The sequence below is a fragment of the Amblyraja radiata genome, chromosome 13 (genome assembly GCF_010909765.2).
Source record: "Amblyraja radiata isolate CabotCenter1 chromosome 13, sAmbRad1.1.pri, whole genome shotgun sequence".
NCBI classification, from domain to species: domain Eukaryota; kingdom Metazoa; phylum Chordata; class Chondrichthyes; order Rajiformes; family Rajidae; genus Amblyraja; species Amblyraja radiata.
Window position 1 is genome coordinate 29,702,419 of NC_045968.1, and position 16,263 is coordinate 29,718,681.

Consider the following 16,263-nt stretch of genomic DNA (forward strand, 5'->3'; position numbering starts at 1 on the left):
TTTTATCTAAAATTTTTATTTTTTTTCGTATTAATTAGAAAAGAGTCCAAAACCCCTAATTCCCAGAAATATCAGACTCAACAGTTAGGCACTTTAACAGATGCATTCACCTTTGTTATATTTTCACCAGTTAATACTGCAGTAATAAGCCACAGAATTTATCAACACTGTTATCAGGAAACATGAGAAAGGTGCGCAAAATATTTTCCATCTAACAGTTTACCACCGTCATGTGTTGAGTGGTTGTAGCTTTTGAATCACTTCCTTGCTTACTGTGCAGAGCTCGGAAAGGCAGGTCAAGGCGGAAGGGTGACCTCAGTTATCTGGTCATCCATTCCTTCCTTGGAGACTGCATCTTATTGTAACTATTTTTAGAAGTCTCACAATATATTGCATGGACACAATAAATCTGCTCCCCACTACCTTCTATCCATATGCCCCAAAAGAGATACCCGCTGATCATTTTACCAACAGTCATTACAAGATGTTGTACATGATTTGGGACTGTATGGAATGTGCAGTGCGCTGCAGGGAGTGTGACTTGATACACCATTTTGTTGTGCAGTGATGCACAGTGGTAAGTTTGCATTGCAATGAGGCACTTTTTCACAGTGTATCTGTGGAGGCTGGGTGCAGTGCAGCAGCATAGGTGTATGATGAGCTGGGGGTTGGGGGTCAGATACCCGAATGGGATTCAATGAACCATGATGAGAAGTATACGCACGTCAGGTGTTCTCCAGGTACAGTTTCTGCAGTCATGACTGTCTGGGGATGCACGTGGTACATGCTGTGATCTACCATCAAACGTGCTGAGATTGCATTCTACAGAAACCTGAAGCATCAACCACTTTTTGTAAACACATTGCAGTTTTTAAATATCAGTGAAAACAAATCAAAATAATGTGTTTTTTTAATGAAAATAAATAAAACTATGGGAATCTGCAAGACTGGGATGCTACAATCATGATGTAGCATTGCTTCTCTACTGTACTGTCTGAAGACTGCTCAACTGATTCTAATATTAAACATTCAGCTCCTTTTGTCAGCAGAAACCTTATAGGAATCAGTGTGGCATCAATGAAGGCACCCAACATTAAGACGATTCAATGCATTGTTGTGGCTGCAATATAAATATGAGGAGAATTTGGATCAATGCACATAAGAATAAGTCCCACTGCAAAAACAAATGACCATTAGATAACTTGGACCAAGGGTCTTATTACAAGTCTGAATTCACTAACATTTACCTAATTACGGCCACAGAAAAAATTAACTTCTGCAGCTCTCCTTCAAGTGTGCACACTAATCATCAAGGCATTTTGTGATTAACAAAGAAATATAATCACTAGCATGGAGGAAGCTGGTATCCTAGCCCCGCCAGCCAGCGCTAGTGACTAGTCAGAACTCCATAATGTTAGTACAAACAATGAAAACTTAAAACAAAAGACAGCTACACAACTCTCCCGAATTCTAACGCAAATCGCCATTGAGATACATAATATACAAAAAAAAGGCATTAAGCAGAATATCCCGAAGCCCCACTCACCCGAAACAGTACATAATGTCCAGAGGAGACAGCAACTGGCAGAGCAAACTGCATGCTGGGAAAAATCCAGGTTCCACAGGGGAGGCAGCTAATCTGTCTTTCAATCAGAAATTCAAGTATTGAAATGTAGAGGGAAGAAAAAGGGACCACTTTTTGCTTTGAAAAGAGAAAAGCAGCATCAACCTTGCTGTGTGGGTTGTCTGGTGAACGGTACGTGTAGGGCCCGAGTGGGACCTTGCAGTTGCTCCGGCATTTCAATGCAGAATGTAATATTTGATTCCAATCTTTGGGGGGCCGAGGGGAGTCGTAGGAGAAGAGCTAGCGATTGTTTTTCATTGCATCCTTGGCTGCCAAAATCAGCGGCGTCAAACTGGACATGGGCTTAGCCAGCTTCAGGAATGGATGCTGCAGGACAAAGTGAGAACAATGGCGGTGGTTAGCAAAGGGAAACAACATCAACCTTTAACACCATTGACAAATGCCGACAGAAGATGGTAGTTAGCATGTTACTTGCTAAATATAGTGATTGGTTTCCATGTTGACAAGGATGCACGTTAAGCTTGAGGGGAAAATTCTTCAGGCTACACTTGCCCCATCTTTCCTGAATTAGTTTCCCAATTTTGAGGAAAACAGGAAAACATGGTAAATAAATAAGTAGGAGTCAGAGAGATGCTTCACATATACTGGTCATCTTGAATAATGGCAGGCAAAAACAGCATTTACAGACACAAATAAAGAAAGAACATCTGTTGGTGTCTGGGTGTGTACCAATGAGAATTTTAATGCAAATTTAAATAGATTGATACTGGCCTGAAGTTTCAGATTAAGGCATGATCAGTACCTGCAATAGCTCCTTCCCAGAACCCCGTTTCTCCACATCCATCTCCAGACAGCGGTTCAGAAAATCCCGAAATATTCCAGAGAGTTTCTCTGGATTCTGAAGCTCCGGAGTCCCATTAGTGGCAATGAGGTACAAGGCCTGCAACGTACATGGATAAATGAAGAAGTGTCTCTAAGTGTGACTACAATAAAAAATACGTGCAGGCTTGTGGCTCAGCGAAGCCCCTGCTGACTCTTCACTGAGTCCAAAGATCCCAATTAATTCAGAGGAAGAGAACAAAGATTCAATTAATCAATATCCTCCAAATGATGTTGAATCTATCAATGGCATGAGATAGCAATGCTCCATAATTGTTTTATTGAACGTGACATTAACCAGCTCCAGTGATGAGAACAGAAGCTGGAGAGGCAAGGATCATGGGTATAACATTTGCCCATTCATTTCAATGATTTTAATTTTCCTACACTGGATGTGGACTTGGTTGTCCAAGCCTGTATTTATTGCCTATACCTGTTTGAACTAACAGGCATGCTGGTTCTTCAGTTTCTACAGTTCATTATAGAAAGCACCCTATCAGAATGCATCTCAGCTTGGCATGGCCACAGCTCTGTCCAAGACAGCAAGAAATTGCAGAGTTGTAGATTCGGTCCAGACCATCACACAAACCAGCTTCCCCTCCATCTATACCTCACGTTGCCTTCAGAATAATTAACATAATCAAGGAGTACTTGGACCCCAGTCATTCTCTCTTCACCCCTTTCCTAATGGGCAGACGATACAAATGCTTGAAAGCACAAACCACCTGATTCACTAACATCTTATTTCCTGCTGTTATCAGACAATTAAGGCAACTTAAAATGACAATACGCTTCATCTCTTTACTTTTCAGAGAAGCAGAAGTAGACTCACCCTCAGCGGATTCTCATTTAGATACGGGGGTTCTCCTTCCACCATTTCAATGGCCATGATCCCCAGCGACCAGATGTCAACTTTGGGGCCATAAGCTTTTCTTGTCACCACCTCCGGTGCCATCCAGTAAGGTGTCCCTACCATGGTGCTGCGCTTGCTCTGCTCTGGTGTAATCTGGGCACAGAAGCCAAAGTCGGCTTTACAGACACAAACAAAACAATACCATTAACGTTGAAGTATCTATTATGGTTACAAGTCATCCTCATTGTGTGCTTAAATTAAAAAGAGGCTTCAGTTTAAACAAAGTAGTTGGCAGATTTCAGAACATTGTTACTTGATTGGGTTACAAGTTTCTTAGAGTGGATTACTAATAGGATATGTGGAAAGTGGAAAGACAATCCTTTGTAACATGTGGATGCATTTTCTCTCAATATCGCCCATTGGTGGAATGATGAGCAGCAGGGTCTTTGCTATTTTGCGGAGTCTCGATCTCCACCATTTTTAGCATCAATCTTTCCTTGGTCAACAAACTTCAATACCAGAGGAACAAAGTAAGAATCTCAAAAGAAAGTTAAAAAAAAAAACAAACTGCAAATTAAGATTTTTATGGGGATTTCAACCCGAAACATTAATTCTGTATCTCTTTCCACAGATGCCTCCTGACCTACTGAATGTTTTAGTACTTTCAGTCTATATTTCAGATTTCCAGCATCTGCAACTGTTACTTACTGAGTTTCACAGATCCATCCATTCCCAGCAGTACGTTATCACTCTTGATGTCTCGATGGATGACCTGGTTCGCATGAAGGAACTCTAATGCTTGTAGGCACTGTCCAGAGAAAAAGCAAGATGGGGAAATGCTTCATATTCAGAAGTTATCATGCAAGAAATCTCAGAAAACAGAAGTTGTGGATGATATATTCTGATGTGCATATTTATTCTTTCATTACAGTGCTTGAGTTACGAGGAGAGACTGGATAGGCGGCACTATTTTCTTTGGCATGAAGACAGCTGATGAGGGACTGGAGTTAGGTGCACAAAATTCTGAGAGGCAGAGACAGGGTAAATAGAAAGGAACCTTTAACCATAGCAGACGTGAAAAATATTAAAGGGCATAGGTTTAGGGTAAGATGTTTAAAAGTGGTTGAGGAAAATTTATTTCCACCCAAAGTGCAATTATAATCTGGATTATATTGCCCAGTACTCCCACAACATTTTAGTTGTAAATCAATGAACATTTGAATCGCAAAGCTAGAGAATTCTTCGAACAAGGTGTTGGCCAATGGGATTAGCGCAGGCATGCTGTTAATGAACGATAGATGCAGATAGCTGGAGGCCTGTTTCTGTGCTGCTTTCACCTTTAAAAGCCACCTTTGTTCTTTCTCCTTCAATCTACAGCTCTTTTTGCAAGTACTATATGATTGCAAGGCGCCACAAGTAGAGAAAATCAAAGCTCATTTTTTCAAAAATGACTTGAGTGTATGTCATAAAGTTTTTACAGCCTCTAGATATGGATGGATCAGCTAAATGCAAGATGGTGTCTGACACAATTTACACCATCCTTTTACAGAGTAAAGTCCATACACTTTGACAATTGTCAATTGTGTATTAAAAGAAATACAAATGCACAAAGTCAGAAATCACAAAGAGCACACTAGGAATTGGCAGTTGATTCAACATGTTGTTTGCAGCAAGGAAAATCAAGGAGAGGCTGAATCCCACACAAAGCACTTGAGCGCCAACGGTGGAGCTGTGGAATTGTGAAGAATTGCACAAGATAGCAACTGGAGCAAGAGCCCCCCCACCCCACACCAATCAATATGATCATGGCTGATCAGCTCCAGGACTTAACACCTTTGTGTTAGGTTTCCCAATCTCCTCTTTAAACACCTGCAATAACCCAGGGTCTACATTGTTCCAGGGTTGAGAATTCATATACACTCAGATTTAAATAATCTTGTAGCTATGAATAGTACTCCCACAGTGGCGGCCACGGTGGCGCAGCAGTAGATTTGATGCCTTACTGCGAATGCAGTGCTGGAGACCCAGGTTCGATCCAGACCACGGGAGCTGTCTGAACAGAGTTTGTTCGTTCTCCCTGTGACCTGCATGGGTTTTCTCCAAGATCTTCGGTTTCCTCCCACACTCCAAAGATGTACAGGTATGTAGGTTAACTGACTAGGTAAATGTAAAAACATTGTCCCTAGTGGGTAAAAGATAGTGTTAATATGTAGGGATCGCTGTCGGTGCAGACCCGGTGGGCCGAAAGGGCCCGTTTCCGTGCTGTATCTCTAAACTAAACACGGTGCTGTCGCGGTGGCGCAGCGGTAGAGTTGCTGCCTTACAGCAAATGCAGCGCCGGAGACTCGGGTTCGATAATGATTACGGGTGGTGTCTGTACGGAGTTTGTACGTTCTTCCCATGACCTGCGTGGGTTTTCTCCAAGATCTGCTCCCACATTACAAAAAATTACAGGTTTGTAGGTTAATTGGCTTAGTAAATATAAAAATTGTCCTTAGCGGGTGCAGGATAGTGTTAATGTGCGGGGATCGCTGGTCGGCGTGGACCGGGTGGGACGAGGGGCCTGTTTCCGTGCTGCATCTCTAAAGTATGTTTATTTATTAGCACAAGAAAGCTACTGAACAATTGGAAGGCAACTTCCAATAGAAACATACCTCCCTGCACACAGCAGCAATCTGTGCCTCATCCATGCAGGTTTCTGTAACAACATCAGTCAATGAACCTCCGGCCAGATATTCCATCACAACACACAGCTCGTCTCCCACCAGGTAGCTAGGACAAAAAGGCAAAGCTTGTTTGTAACACAAGTGTCCAGTAAAGCTCCTCAACTATATTTCCAGCACAGGTTACACACCTTTTCCCATGGTAAACCATAAAGGAAACATTACAGACATATCATTCAAAAGCAACAACTTTAGTTGAGGAAGATTTTGAAGGATATTCACAACATTTCTCTGTAATGATGGCGGGCGAAGCCCAAAGTTGATTCAGACCAAAGTCATTCAGACCAGGAATGACAAAAAAAAAGTTACTTCTCCATTACCTGTCCAGGAAGTTGACAATGTTGCTGTTCTTCAATTCTTTCATCACCAGGATCTCATTGATGATCAGCTCTTTCTTTGGTTGTTTCTGCAGGTTGATCTGTTTGATCGCCACCTGGGAAAGGACAGGTGTGGTTACGTATCATGTCCAACTCCAGCACCATCCCGTGTAGCCACATCACAAACAGAAATGCTCTCCACACAGGCAGAAGCAGACATCATCACTAGCCAAGCATTACTTTCAAAGAATATGAATAGACTTCCTCATCTTGCCATGGCTAACTTTCTCCAGCATGTAAAGTAGACTTTCCTGGCTGGCTGAAGGTGGCAAGAACATTCTAAGACCTTCATGGTAAATATTTAAAGAATACTTTTGTCACAGTGAAATCATGCAGTCACTCAACAGAAAGCAAAACTTCTGCATTTGTAGAATTATTCATAACACCCACTGAACATTAACCACCCAATTTTACTCATTTGTGCTGTAAACCTGTAAGCATATCTACATATAAAGTAGTAATATCGACATATAAAGTACCCCCTTTAGATTTGTCATGGATACAATCCAAGTAAAGCTTATTTCCATAAATAGTTCCAAAATATTGTGCATCCAAGACATGTCTGCAACACCTGAAGCTCACAACTAATGGGTTTAGTGCATCTTGCTGCTCAGTGTGTCCCTCTATCTCGATGATCAGAAGTGTACAGCCCCCAATTCTAGCTTTGCGTTCAGAATTAGTTTCCAAATTAAACTGTAACGTACCTCCTGTCCAGTGGCCACATCAATAGCTGTGAATACTGTACCAGAGGCGCTGTAAAGAAACAAGATAGAATAGCAAAATCATACGCATTTTTGACTAAATGTACGATACGAATTGCAATCTCAAGTCAATAGAAAGTACAATCTGAATTCTTCAATGTGAAGGACAGTGTTAAAATGGAGAGACATCTATAATCATGGGGCCTTTAAGGACAACCTAAAGCGCTCAGTGAGATTCTATCAGACAACCCAATACATCCAACGTGGCAATATTCAGAGAGAAACAAGTAGCAGCACTCACCCCTGTCCAATCTTTTCAAATCTGGTATATTTCTTCTTTGGATCTCCAACACTCACAATACTTCCTGTACAAAGAAGAACCAATGATTTTAAGATAACTCATTAAAAGTGACAAGGCATTCAAATGGTGCACAGACCATTCATAGGGGCTTTTGTTTATGTTTGAAATTCTAGGGGTTGATGGTTTCAATGGTTTCTGTGACTCCTGTGAAGCATTTCAAGACTGCATCCCTCAGTTAGAGTAGGTAGTCCCCTAAATCAATGTCCAACTCACTTTGACACCGGTGCAGTTACTGGCTGTTTATTCAACCATTAATGCTTTATATGCCCAACAGCTAATACATTACAACTCTGCACATAAACTTCACAACTGCATTAGGTGAAGCTCTGACACACCAGCACATCAAGTTCCACCACCATATTAAATCCAAATATCTTGCTTTATACCCCTATTCTGAATTTCCCTGAGGGGATCAATAAAGTATTTATTATTATTATTATTATTATTATTAACATTCTGAGATTAGAGCATGTGATTACTCCAGAGGATCGATCTCCGATAAAGATTAAACACTTACTCAATTTTTCCATTATTTCATCATCAGTCATCTTCGTTTTCTTTTTCGTTTTGTCTGATCCCTTTGAAACACCGTCACCATCAGTCGTCGGTGGGATTGGATCTATCACCGAACGTGTATAAACCTGAAAAATAATCAATTTTTGTTTGTTTAAACATAGTATGTTTAGACTCACACCACACACTAGATGATCACCAAACTTCAACCATTGTTTTTAGCCTCCAACTCATCCAAAAGGCATGTGAAATAAATGTCAACTGCAAGTGTTCAAAATCGGTACCCGGACTTGGCGCCGACGGACGAGAAGCCAAAGCAAAGAAGTGGAAGCCAAATAACCGAATGGAAACAAAGCCGAAACGCCAACTAACCGAAAGGGTGGGACGCCTAAATGCAAACTAACTGAAAGGGTGGGACGTCTAAAAGCCAACTAACCCGAAAGGTTGTGTCGCCTAAAAGCAAACTCACCGCTCTGCCGAAATGCCACCTACCCGAAAGACGGCGTCGCCTACAAGCCAGCGAACCGTTGGCTTGTAGGCGACGAGAGCAGCCCTGAAACACTACTGTTTTATTTATACCTCGAAAGATCAGTGCTAAGTCATCAGCCAGTTTTAATTTCAGAAACCTAGTTGTCAAGCATACAAGTTATTTTTATAGTCTCAAAACAAAATTTTAAAAAACAGCATTCAGAATGAGTTCATGCAGACTGAAATGAAAAATAAAAAATCTATTAAGAGTCTACAAAGGATAATCAACCAGTGCAAAGAAAAAAGGTGATATTTGTAGATAGATTTGGATTTAAACAGGGACAGGGTTTGGTGCTTTGGGCAGCTAAATGCGCAATATACAAGCAGTGTTTGTGAAAAAGATGCATTAGCGTTTACATCTTCCTTCACACTGCCCAAGACCCAACCACTTCATTCAATTTAGAGGACTTAATTTGCTCTACTTTCATTTGGTTGCCTGAGATTCACTCATCACAACGAAGTCTTCTTCAGTGTGGAGAACCCAAATACAGATTGCATTGTCCCTTTGTGAAAGACATACATTTGGCCTTATGTGACCCAAGTTTCCAGTAATCCATTGTTTGAATCCGCCAATCCAATCTGACCTGTGTCCTAACCCACCCCCCCCCACACTGTGCAGATGTAGCTCTATGGAAGCTCAGGGAATCTTCCCATCTCAGATTAGGAACTTTAGAAACTTTCAACGTTAATGAGTTCAACAACTCCAAATCATAACCATTGTTCTACCAGGTGCTGGTGAGGATAATTCCCTCTGAAAACCTCATCTAGACTCAGGGTTTCTTGGCATGTTCCACAGCCACCTGCTTTTACCCAATACTATCAGCCAAACAAATCTAATCTCTTCTGCAAACCATTTAATTAAAAACCTTGTCTTTTGCCGTATTTCCCTTTCCCGTTTCTGTACTTTCAATCTATTACTTAAGCTTTTAAAATAATTTTACCAGTTCTGATGAATGGCTATTAAAACAAATAAAAATCATTTTCTTTCCTCATAGATTCAGCAGATCAAGCAGCGTCTGTCTAACATTCTCTTTTATTTAATGACTTCAGTAACTCATATTTTGCTTCTGTGATATTGGGAGTTTTATCCATATGCTGATAACACCAAAAATCATTAAAAGTGAGAAGGGTCCTTGTTAACCAAAATGGGCTCTTGGTATATATTAAATAAAGAAATTAGCTTCATTGAAAATGTTCAATGCAGATAAATGATTACGGTACACGTGATGAATTAGGATCATGTGAAGGATAAAAACTGCTTTGGAGCACAAGAGGCAATAGATTCGATATATCAGAGACAGAACACAAATACACAGAGGTAAATTGTATCATGGACGAGTTACTTAGGACAGTTTACCTCATGAAATGAAATCGAATAAAAAAATGATAAACTGCTCAAAATTCTAAGATTTCTCTGAATGAAGTCAAGAAAGTTACAGTAAAGGTGATTCTAGCAGGACTATTGGGAAGGGCAACTATTAAAGGACTATTTCCATTAGCTGCTCAATTATGAAATATAAAATTTAGGACTAGTTCAAGAAATGTGGTTGACAGACAGTTCTAAAAAAGCTGACCCATGAAGGAATACGTTTTTGAAGTGGCTAGTAGGCATGATTCATATGAAGGAATTAATCACAAAGGAACACATTAAAAGAGCGAAAACTAGTTCAGACAGTTTGAACAAGGAACTCTATCTAGTTCAAGGATAACAAGCTCCTCTTGAGCTTGGGCAATTGTGCTGTGCAGGTTTGGGAATACTCACAGATTTGGTGCAATCTGGCCGCGGTGCAATGGCCGGAGGCAGGGCCTCATCATCATCATCCTCCTCTGGAACAGTCGGTACGTTTGAAGGTTCTGTGCCTTTTGAACTGCGCTGAAGTGAGAAGATTGCGTTTTAGAACACTTATGCACAAACTGCATCGTTCTCTTCTCCTTCATAACCATGGTCTGCATACACCAAAGTCTTTCTCTGGTTTCCATGTCTGAAATGTTTTCATCCCATGTCATATAACCATATAACAATTACAGCACGGAAACAGGCCATCTCGGCCCTACAAGTCCGCGCCGAACAATTTTTTTCCCTTAGTCCCACCTGCCTGCACTCATACCATAACCCTCCATTCCCTTCTCATCCATATGCCTATCCAATTTATTCTTAAATGATACCAACGAACCTGCCGCCACCACTTCCACTGGAAGCTCATTCCACACCGCTACCACTCTCTGAGTAAAGAAGTTCCCCCTCATGTTACCCCTAAACTTCTGTCCCTTAATTTCAACCATACAACCATACAATTTGTTCTTTGAATATAACCACTCAGTTTCCTATTTACATTCTAAATATGGTGATGTTTTTCCCCATCTGATCAATAGAAACCTCTTGCAATCAATTTTTACAAAACAGACAAAACAAAAGAGCGACTTTTTCAGTTCAATTATCCCTCAAATACTGGACTAATCAAAGCTGAGGCACAATGGAAGAAGATACGGGATACTCACTTTTGGTGTGCCAGCAGGAAATCCATCTTGCTGGTCTAAACAAAATGAGATAGAGTTTAAACCAAGGCTTTGCATTGGTCCACAACTATTAGTTTCGAGCATTGTTGGAGAACCGTTCAGAAACGTTTCTTCTACTCGCCCACTATTTCAATACGCCACTTCATGGCCTTACCTGAGAAACTCAGATACTTCTGTTTCACTGTAGTTTTAGAATCGTAGAATTTGAGCACATCAAGCACAGCCTGAGGATTTTTCTTCTGTTCCAGTTTGGTGATATTGGATGTCTGTAATAGCCGAGCCCATTGCTCTGGCATTCCCTGCAAAACACCACCACTTCAGATTTGGAATCACAGGCACTAGGATTCATATAATCAATGTATGTGTTCCACAGCTCAACCCACCTGAAGTCGGCTAATGTTCAAGAGGGTTTAATTGCCCAGTGTGTGTTGGGGCTACTAATTATGCATTTAATTCTCCTCACCCTGACTATGCATTTATTATGGCCAACATTCAGCTGGGTTCTGAGCTACTGACAATAGAACATTTCAGATGGCATATGAATACTATCAGAATAACAGGCTAACATTTCACCCATCCCCAAGGCACCTGACCTCAACTTAATGCATGAACAAAGCAGAATAGAGATAGCAAGAGTGGGAATCTTGACTAAAAACTAGTTATACTCTGTGGGTCAAATGTGGACAACAAAATATCAGAATCATTCTCATTGATGGGCAAACCAGTAGAGTAAAAATAATTAGAAAACTTGATATTATGTTTTATTTGCACAAAGGGAGCTTTCCAAACCAGGGCATCGGAGATGTCCTCATTCTTTAGGGAATGGGGGTTCCCCTCTTCGACGATAGATGAGGCTCTCACCACAGTCTCCTTTATATCCCGTAGCTCCGCTCTCACTCCCCATCCCCCCCACTCGTAACAAGGACAGAGTCCCCATTGCCCTCACCTTCCACCTACCAGCCGTCACATACAACAGATAATCCTCCGACATTTTTGCCACCTCCAATGGGATCCCACCACTGGCCACATCTTCCCATCTCATCCCCTTTCGGCTTTCCGCAGAGACCACTCCCTCCGTAACTCCCCGGTCAATTCATCCCTTTCCACCCATACCATCCCTTCCCTTGGTACTTTCCCTTGCAACCGCAGGAAATGCCACACTTGTCACTTTACCTCCCCCCTCGACACCATCCAAGGAGCCAAGCAGTCTTTACAGGTGAAGCAGAGGTTCACCTGCACCTCCTCAAACTTCATCTATTGCATCTCCTGTTCTAGGTTGTCAACTGCTTCACATTGGTGAGACCAAGCGCAGGCTTGGTGATCGCTTCGCCCAACACCTGCTCTCAGTTTGCATTAATCAACCTGATCTCCCGGTAGCTCAACACTTCAACCCCCCCCTCCCATTCCGAATCCGTCCTTTCTGTCCTGGGCCTCCTGCATGGCCAGAGTGAGTCCCACCGCAAATTGGAGGAGCAGCACCTCATATTTTGCTTGGGTAGTTTACACCCCAGCGGTATGAACATTGACTTGTCCTTGCTCTCTCCCTCCTTCCCAGCTCTCACACAGCCTATTGCCTCCGCCTCTTCCTTTCTTCTTCCCGCCCCCTCACTCCCATATCAGTCTGAAGAAGGGTCCCGACCCGAAATGTCACCTATTCCTTCGCTCCAAAGATGCTGCCTCACCTGCTGAGTTTCTCCAGCATTTTTGTCTACTTTCGATTTTTCCAGCATCTGCAGTTCTTTCTTAAACATCTAAACATCTATTCAGCAGATGTTCTTAAACATCCTGCTTTTGCCCCATATCCCTTGATTCCTTTAGCCCTAAGAGCTAAATCTAACTCAATATCTTCTGACAATCAGAAAAAACCTGCCTTGGCAATGTGGGAATTTGCGCAATGAGCCTTCAAGTAGGAGAAAAGCACTCGGTGATTGGTAGTGCAAACCTTCCAAGGTAACATGCATGTCCTTCAGATGGTTTGACGCAATAGGTGGTGACTGCTAGCAAATTCATTGGAATAGGGCCAATTCCAAGGCAGCCAACCATTGTCAGAATGATCACAAAGGCATAATTCATTGCACATCTCATTATGTACTCACTGTGAACTCGCCCGTCACTGCATCGAACCCAACATGGATTGTATGTTCAAAGTCTGACGGAGGAGATATTTCTGGCCGTTCTTTTTCTCTCTTCTTACTCCCTGTAAAAACAACGCAATTGTAGAGTAACTATTAAAGCAAGAGGAACACAATCACAATCAAAAGACAGTGTTTAAAAATAAATTATTTTGATAACAAAGTGGACAATTTCTCCGCCCTAGCTAAAGGCGGTCATGCATCAATCACAGGGAGGTTACCCAGGCTGCTCCAGACAGTACAATATGTATCGCGGTTGTGATATTGATCTAGCAGGGTAGAAGTTGCTATTGAAAGTACAAGTTCTTCCCTCCTCATACACTCCCTTCAAGCAAGCCTAACACAAGGAAATAAAAATTGGAATATTGAACTTTTGACCAGTTGACCAAACATTTCAACACTGACATGATAGACCTTGACAAAATGATTGACTTTAAACCCAATGACTGCCTAGTGCATAATTCGGTAGATTCCTTTACTACTTCATGAAACAAGCCAATACTGCAGACTTTGGCCAGACAGAACTTGGAGGTGCAATTCTAAACTTTGCCCAAATGTCTTCAGAAATGTTAACTGATGTCAGCTTCTGTTTAACACTGGGAAAAACAAGCTAATCACAAGCACATTAAAAACCAAAGTGTTTAAATACAGAACTGTGTTGTACAGTTAAAACACTTACTACTGCACTATGATACACATAAGCAGTAGACAGTAAACACCACTAGCACTAAACCCAAAAGCCACCAGAAACAATGCATTACAGATGACACTAGTTTTCTCAACATACTTGCTACATATGAAAACTTTTACCATTTAATGTACTTCCATCCGATTCCTAAACCTTTTGCCCCTTGTATACTTCACATCTGTGAACGGACGACATTTTAGATCAGGACCCATCAGTAAGAAAGGTCTCGACCCGAAAAATCATCCATCAATTCTCTCCACAGATGCTTCCTGACCCACAGAGTCCCTCCATCACTTTGGCTTTTGCTCCAATTCACATCCAATCGCCAAATGTCCAATATTCTATTGGCACATCTCCACATGGGACACAGAAGTCACACCATATCCCTCCATACCATTCTCACCCCAGTCTCAGCATGTTCCATTGTCATGTTTTGGCACCCCACTCTACCTTTCTCTCCAGTATTTGAGAAGATTGACTTCAGCTTTGTCCGCTTCTGTTTCTCTTCAGGCACAGATGGTAGTGGTTTAGCATTATGGTTGGTCAACAGAGTGTCCTTATTGCTCATGCAGAAGCTAGTGCTGCTCACACGTACTGGAGGTGCAGGTGGTTTGTCTTCCAACTCTCCGTTGTTGGACATAATTCCGGATTACAAAACCCTGGTTAAAAAAAAAGACAATGTTGACCTGAGAAAGGCAATGCCAGAGGCAGAAGGTCAAAGGAAATTTAAAAAAAATTGCATTAATTGTCTTAAAACACAAATTATAATTACAGTGTAATCAGGAACAAATCTTGACTGTGAATACTTTAGCTCTGCAATAAAATGGTCACAAATTTAGCTACCAAAATTTGTTTAGAGCCCTCACCATTTTCAACATCTGCATTGTCAGGAACTGAAGGAACAATGTCTTCAAATGGATGCAAAATAAAAATATTGTGGGAGCCAAAGTAAAAGGGTTTTCTACAATTTGACTGGTATCCTATTACACCAAGATTAACCCAAAATTCAGAGCAATGGTTGTAAACAAAATGTTATAATTAAAATCAGTATTAAATTTGAAAGACGCAGTTCCTAATTTTCAGTCATTCCTGATAGCAGGCACCCCAACTGCCACTGACCTTTTCTCCCCAACTGAAGCAACTATCCAATTTTATTAATACATGTCCATCACAGATTTTCTGGCAACTAGTGGTCCCAGCACCTCGTTTAATCCAGACAAAATCACGAAAGCTCGCTCGAACTTCCCCTAGAAAATATGGCGCCTAGGCTGGGTGAGGTGGTTGATCTCTACCTCATTGGGTCTTCCGCAGCCAATCGGTGGGTCACATTTGTCCCATGGCCAGGGCTCTGGAACTACAGGTTTGCGCGGAGCTGGTGGATCGGCTCGCAAAACTGACTTCCAAGGTCGGTATCTCAGCCCCCGGTGGCCTAGGTACCTTTGAACTCCTCTCGGACGGAGGCAGCGGTCACACCACCCTACCACATTTTCGGCAGATTCAACAAATCCCAGGTATGCAGGGGTTGGCCTGGAAAGCAGCGCCTCAGCCCAATAGGAGGCCACCAATCCAACCCTTACCGGGACGTCCCAGGACAACTCATTAACTGGCGCCCAGGCAAGAAATAAAAGTTTTGCTGTAAAATGTATTGACATTTAATATTTGTTTATTTATTTAAATTTCTAACAGTCCATGGTGCTTTAGAGACATGGAAGGGGTATAATTAGTGGGTCAGAGCTTCATTGTTGTATTATTATTACATGACCTCGGTTGGTCTGGCAAAACAGATGAAGGCAATGCCGTGGAACAAAGGGTGCCAGAAAATCTGATAGACCTGCACTCCTTTTTCCAGATAACCATCGGCTCTCACCCTTCATACTCATCCAGTTGGCCCAACCAAACCAATAAGATCATTCAAATTTACAAACAGCCTTGGCTACACTGCACCAAGTACACCCTTGTGTTGAACCTCATATTTCAGCTGCCTGTCTGACATATCTCAAACATGAGTGCAAAGGTCTTTGCCGAAATTGATACTACCTGGTAATCTTAAACAGTCATTGTAGTTTTGTTCCACAAACAAAAGCCTTACCATTTCAGCTGCACCAAGTAATTTTGCTGAACTAAAAATAAAGCCGTCTGTAAATTCTGTCTGTTGACCTCTCCTATTGAGAATTTTAATATTCTACTTTTTTATGACTCTGGCATATTTTTATTATTCTGACAGCATATTTTTTTTAAATGTCTAAGCTTGTTTATTTAACTCCAGAACCACCTGCAAATTGGTCTACATGCAGTGAGTGCACTGTTAAGTCTACAGAGTTAGAATGGAGAATCTCATCCAGGAATTTTAGATTTTGCACGAGTTCTCAATCTCTGCTCATGGTAAACGAAATAAACATCCTTCTT

At 41.6% G+C, this 16,263-nt stretch overlaps 1 protein-coding gene across 3 annotated transcripts in view; it reads right to left on the reverse strand.

The window, feature by feature from the left end:
• The window catches only part of pak2 (p21 (RAC1) activated kinase 2), a 47,299-nt gene continuing 31,036 nt past the window's right edge, over nucleotides 1-16,263 (reverse strand). For all 3 annotated transcript variants that reach the window (XM_033031553.1, XM_033031555.1, XM_033031554.1), the window contains exons 2-15: nucleotides 14,308-14,516; nucleotides 13,134-13,234; nucleotides 11,192-11,336; nucleotides 11,020-11,054; nucleotides 10,283-10,393; nucleotides 7,997-8,120; nucleotides 7,420-7,483; nucleotides 7,122-7,170; nucleotides 6,361-6,473; nucleotides 5,972-6,089; nucleotides 4,026-4,125; nucleotides 3,297-3,493; nucleotides 2,388-2,525; nucleotides 1-1,951 (exon numbers count right to left, since the gene is read on the reverse strand). In XM_033031553.1, the coding sequence (XP_032887444.1) occupies nucleotides 1,865-1,951; nucleotides 2,388-2,525; nucleotides 3,297-3,493; nucleotides 4,026-4,125; nucleotides 5,972-6,089; nucleotides 6,361-6,473; nucleotides 7,122-7,170; nucleotides 7,420-7,483; nucleotides 7,997-8,120; nucleotides 10,283-10,393; nucleotides 11,020-11,054; nucleotides 11,192-11,336; nucleotides 13,134-13,234; nucleotides 14,308-14,497 (1,572 nt within the window). In that variant the 5' untranslated portion in view covers nucleotides 14,498-14,516 and the 3' untranslated portion in view covers nucleotides 1-1,864. The remainder of the gene's footprint in view (nucleotides 1,952-2,387; nucleotides 2,526-3,296; nucleotides 3,494-4,025; nucleotides 4,126-5,971; nucleotides 6,090-6,360; nucleotides 6,474-7,121; nucleotides 7,171-7,419; nucleotides 7,484-7,996; nucleotides 8,121-10,282; nucleotides 10,394-11,019; nucleotides 11,055-11,191; nucleotides 11,337-13,133; nucleotides 13,235-14,307; nucleotides 14,517-16,263) is intronic.